General features: G+C 50.5%; 1 protein-coding gene across 1 annotated transcript; it reads left to right on the top strand.

Moving 5' to 3' along the window:
- The first annotated feature begins 1072 nt into the window (after nt 1–1072).
- On the top strand, nt 1073–4962 carry LOC129405499 (proteoglycan 3-like). The gene is made up of 5 exons (XM_055141001.1): nt 1073–1130; nt 1717–2027; nt 3112–3243; nt 3992–4103; nt 4807–4962. The coding sequence occupies exons 1-5, from the start codon at nt 1073–1075 to the stop codon at nt 4863–4865; spliced, it is 672 nt and encodes a 223-aa protein (XP_054996976.1). The 3' UTR covers nt 4866–4962.
- The last annotated feature ends 395 nt before the right edge of the window (nt 4963–5357 follow it).

The following is a 5357-nucleotide window of genomic DNA, read 5'->3' as shown; positions in this document are numbered from 1 at the left end:
TTCTATATCGGTCCGTCTCTTTCTGACTCATTTCACATAATATGATGCTCTCCATGTCTATCCACTTATAAGCAAATTTCATGACTTCATCTCTCCTAAAAGCTGCATAGTATTCCATCATGTAGATGTACCAAAATTTCTTTAACCAGACATCTGTTCTCAGGCACTTGGGTTGTATCCAGATTTTGGCTATTGTGAGCAGTGCTGCAATGAACATATAGCACAGATGTCGTTTCTACTGTGCTTTATTGCAGCCTCAGGATATATTCACAGAAGTGGTATTGCACTTGGAATACTCAATTTCTAGTTTTTGAAGGACTGCACATATTGTTTTCCAAAAAGGCTGAACTAGTCGGCATTCCCACCAAAGGGAGAGTGTCCCTTAGATTTCAGTCAAACAGTATTTTAATGCCCATCCCACTACCAGTGTACATTTCCCAGCACCAGAGTCCCCAGTTTGCTTCCCATCACCCCCCCACCCCTCAATTAAGCAAATTTCTTATCAGTAACTCTCTCCCACAGCCCCCCAGCCTGGAGCAATCATAACAGCTTCTTCCCACTTCCCTAAAAGCACAATATAAGGGTCTCCCCCAGGGGCTCAGCAGCCAGGCGTGCTGAGAGTGGACGCCTTGGATCATTGGGTGAGTCCCCCTATCCCTTGTTGCCTAGGGTGGAGAATCCAGAACTAGGAGGAAGCAGGAGCCCATGCGGTCAATTGCTTGGAGGCTTGTTTTCAGCACTGGTGAGGCTCCTTCTCCCTCTGTCCTGGAGCCAGAGGATGCTCATGTTATAGAGCCAGAATCTAGCCAGGAGCAGGGGAATAAATGTTGTTCCAGGAGCCCTGTGGGTGCTCTCAGGAGAAAAGGACTTATGTCTTAGTGCTGACATTTCTGCGACCTGCCCCAGGTGCTACAGCTCAAGTGTGTCTTTAGGAAGGCAGTGACACTCTTTAGCTTTGCCTTTAACCAGCCAGCTCAGACACCGCATCTGTGCTCCGTGCCAAGGGACTGTGCAGAAGCACTCGACACCCGCAAAGGAGGAAGGTGCTGTGATCCCGTCCCCAATTGGAGTGATGAAGCTGCCCCTGCTGCTGCCCCTCCTGCTGGGAGCTGTCTCTGCCCGCCACCTGGGTGAGTCCTGCCCGGCCTTCCCAGCCATTGCTCTCTCCCATGTTCCTGTTCTCCTGGGCCAGGGCTGCAGCTTTATCTTCTTTGGTGCCCTCACCTAGTGCTTCTTGCACTAGGTTTCCGCGAGACTCAGAGCTGTGACCAATATCTCTCTAGCAGCCTTCACAGGGAAAAAAACAGGCACCTGGTGAGACAAAGGCCTTCTCATAGTTGCTTCTCAACCACCCCGCCCCCCACCAAATAATGGCCAGTGGGATGAAGCTCTTACCCATCTGGACAACTTGGGCCAAGAGATCTGACTTTGCCCAAACTAGTTAGGCACTCTTAGTCTTGCCTCCACGTGGAGACCCTAGGAAGGTTTGTGTTTGTGAGTATGTCTCTGTGTGTATCTCTGTGTGTCTGTCTTTCTGTATATGTCTGTGTGTGTCTGTGTGTATATCTCTGTGTCTGTCTGTCTCTGTCTCTGTGTCTGTCTGTGTGAGTGTTTGTTTGTGGTTGTGTGTGTCTGTGTGTGTCGATCCTGTCCATGGTCCTAGAAGGAGACTCCACCTTGATGACAGATTTTATTGCCATCTTGCCTCTTCTTCAGGGGATAATGTTTCCCCTCTAGAGCATCTGGACACCCAAGTCGACATCAGCCAGAACTTGGACTGCTCCGGGGAGCAGAAGGGACAGCTGGCACTGCATGGGGAGGAAATTTCATCAGGGGAAGAGGAGGCCGAAGCTTCTGACTGTCAAGAGACTTTCGAGGATGAGAACGACCTAGATTCAGACCCTGCGGCCTCAGGGGACTTTGAGGACCCCAAGGAAGAGGACACAGTTCAATTGCAGGGCACTCGTGGGTACAAGAGCTTTCACCCTGTGTTGGTGAAGACTCCCGAGACATTTGCTAATGCTAGGGTAAGTGGCAGGAAAACTTCTGGGAAGTTCCAAGGAAGGTTTTGTGTGTGTGTGTGTGTGTGTGTGTGTGTGTGTGTGTGTGTGTTAGAGTAGGAGTGAAGAGAGAGAAGATTCAAGCATCTGTTTTTTTCTCCATCCAGACTAGTAGTTCTTCATATCAAGCGTGAGTGATTTCATGAGGTTTTAGCAAAACACAGATCTCTGGCTTAACAACCAGGAGTTTGCATTTATAACACATTTCTGGGTGACGATAATGTTGGTGCTGTGCAAAGTGCACATGGAGACCCAAGAATCAGACAAAAGGAGTCACTCTGGGTCAGATGTCACTGTGTGATGCACTGGCTTGGTCTTTCCTGGACAGTGTCCTTGCAGGAAACTAACATTGTGTCTGCATTTGTAAAGAGAGGAGAGGCAGTACCAGCTGTAACCAGCATGAAGGAATATGGCCGCAAGTTGCTAGACTGAAATAAGGATAAACTGAAACCTGGAAAGTATCAGGAACAGTCCCTGGGCCTTGGCAAAGCTCTGCACACATGATGACTGTAATTATTCTGGCCATGAATATTACTCCCTGCACGATGCTCCTGAAGACATGGGCTGGAGGTAGTACAATGGGTAGGGCACTTGCCTGATTGTGGTTGAATTTCTGGCGCCATATATTAGCCTGATATGTGTGATCATGAAGTGTAAAGTCAGGAAGAAGCTTGAGCATAGCTGGCAGTGGCCACTAGACAGAACAGGAAAAGATGTTCCAGAAGACAGACAAAGGAGCAAGAAATCTGAGCTGGAGTAATAATATAGTGAAGTGTGCTCTTGCGTTACATGCAGCTGACCTGTGTTCCATGGGCAACATCGCGAGCACCACCAGGGGCAAGTCCTGAGTTCACCAATAGAAGAAAGCTCTGAGCGCAGGTGGGCACGGCACAAACTCCAAAAATAAATATAGGAGCAAGAAATGGGACTGAAGGAAAACAAGGAGGTCCCTGGCTTCTGACAGCAGAACTGTGGAACTTTTCCTAGAGAACCAGGAAACCTGGGGGAACCCAGGGTGAACTCCCCAACCCCTGTCCTCTTCTCTCTGCAGGAAACATGCAGGAAGTGGTACAAGGGCAACCTTGTTTCCATCCACAATCACAATACCAATTACTACCTCAGGAGTTTGTCCAGTGGGGTAAACCAAGACAAGGTCTGGATAGGAGGGTCAATGACTCAGTCGGTAAGTGAGCACCCACCTCTCAGGGACAGGAAGTTCTTTCTGACAGCCCACAGGGTGCCCCGTTACACCCTGGCAACTGAGATGATGAGAACAGCAGGGAGGGTCGTTCTGGCTCAGGAGTACCCCACTCTGGGCAACCCTCTCTTCCCAAAGCCCCATCAAGTGACTTCATGATCGTCACTAGAAATCTTCCAAGGCCTGGCACAATAGGCAGATGATGGTTGCGGTCCAGCTTCTCTTCCCTTGGCCTTCTCACTTGGCCCACACAGCTGGTGGCTACACATTTATGCATGCACCATGGATTGACAAACTTCCTGGGAGCTTCTGTTTCCCTCAGGGTCCTTCTCTCCGAGTTTGTGATGGCAGATGAGTAAGAGCCCAGATGTTTGCTACTCAATGTGCTCATGGATCAGCAGTACCAACGTGCCCCGGTGGCTGGTTAGGAATGTCCAACACTGGCAGAACCCTGCTCCCAAACTTCCTAGACAGAGCTTGTATTTTAATAAGACCCTGGGAAAATCGGTGTGTAGTGAGTCCTGCAAAAGCTGTGTGGTCCCCTGGCATTAGTCACACAGCCTTGGGGCTGATGGGTCTTCTGGTAGATGACCCAGGTCAAATGAGTCCTAATATGAGCTTATTCATAGACTGATGGTCCATAAGGGACACTGAACTCTGACCAAAAATCCTATGGGACCATGAGAGGTCCTTGGATTGGTTTGTCCTCTGACCCAGAGTACTTTTTCTTTAGTACCAGTGGATACAATTTACATGGACAGATGGGACCCCTTGGAATTATTCATATTGGGCCCCAGGAGAGCCAGCGAGTGGAGCAGGATACTGTGTGGCCCTGCACACTCAAGGTAGGGGATGGATGCCAAGTGAGAGTGTCATGGTGGGAGGATGACTCTGACCCATTGTCCCTCTGAGCTGCCTGGTCACACGCCCTAACCCAGGTCCAGCCCACATTGAAGACCCAGCAGATGGCTGTGAGGGCTGACTCTGGGCTTCCCGTGGCAGACAGCCAAGCAGCTTGAGGGGCAGGGGGCAGACGCCGAGTGGCCTTCTCCCTTCCCCAAGCAGAGCTCAACCCTGGGCCAGGGGAGTGGGATGGGTCCTCTCTTTCCTCTGAGCCAAGGGGACAAGAGTGAAGGAATGATGTAACAGGCAGAGCAGCTGACAGAAATACAGGTGTGGGTCAGGGTTGAAGGCAAGAGGTGGGGACAGGGCCTGGCTGGCAGGTTTCTGGCCATTGTGGAGAGGTGTGGACGCCAGAAATGAGGAGCTTCAATAGTAGCTGAGTCCATATGGGTGGAGTACCTCTTGCAGAGCTGAGGTACAGTCAAGTGCTTACCCCATCCTGTCTCAGTGTCCCTGTGGGTGCAATGGGAAGATAGTGCCAAGTCTGGGGTCATCGTCAGGATGAAATTCTGTGTCTGCAGATAGACCTCCTCCCAGGAAGAGCTCCATGATCAGCTGCATTAGCTGGGAGGTTGAGGAGTGAAGGTGGGAAGTCTGCTAAAGAGGCTGTGAGCCAGCTGATGTCTCTGTGTGCTCTGTTGCCAGGGGGACTTTGGTCGCGAGTTGGTTGCTCAACATTGCTGCCCTTCATCTGCTCTGCATAAGCCAGAGGTTCCGGTTCCGGTTCCAGCAGTTCCAGTTCCAGCAGTTCCAGTACCGCTGCCACCTCCCTACTCTGGAGCTTCCTCCCTTTCTCTGTCCTGGGGCACTTGGCTCAATCCCTCAGCATCTCCGTCAATCTAATAAAGGCTCTCCAGCAGTTCCTGACTTGTTTGTTCAATTGTTCATTTTGAAACTCCATTCGCTGGAAAACGCTAGATGCACTTGCTTCCACCATGTGACGGAGGCTGGGGAGGGTGTCCGAGGCATTTAGCTCTAGCGCCATCAGCATGCAGGACATGACCAAAGGGACCGTTTTGGTCTCCCCAAAGGGAGCTTCAAAGATTGCACACTCAGGGGAGAGGAAACGGCCCTTCTACTTTGTTTGCATTCAGAGTTATGTATGCATGGTGGGGAGTGATTTTTCATGCTTGTATGTGGCAGGTGGGGGGACGAATCAAGAATTCTACTGACGAAGCCAGGAAAATACTACAGCA

The sequence above is a fragment of the Sorex araneus genome, chromosome 6 (assembly GCF_027595985.1).
Source record: "Sorex araneus isolate mSorAra2 chromosome 6, mSorAra2.pri, whole genome shotgun sequence".
Lineage (NCBI taxonomy): Eukaryota > Metazoa > Chordata > Mammalia > Eulipotyphla > Soricidae > Sorex > Sorex araneus.
Note: the sequence above shows the minus strand (reverse complement) of the source record. Positions and strands in the feature narration are given on the sequence as shown.

What these genes read in the sequence shown, in the direction of transcription:
- LOC129405499 (XM_055141001.1), top strand. Translation starts at nt 1,073, where the DNA reads ATGAAGCTGCCCCTGCTGCTGCCCCTCCTGCTGGGAGCTGTCTCTGCC. An exon ending in TGTCTCTGCCCGCCACCTGG is followed by an intron (nt 1,131 to 1,716) that starts GTGAGTCCTGCC and finishes CCTCTTCTTCAG; the next exon opens with GGGATAATGTTTCCCCTCTA. An exon ending in TGTGGCCCTGCACACTCAAG is followed by an intron (nt 4,104 to 4,806) that starts GTAGGGGATGGA and finishes CTCTGTTGCCAG; the next exon opens with GGGGACTTTGGTCGCGAGTT.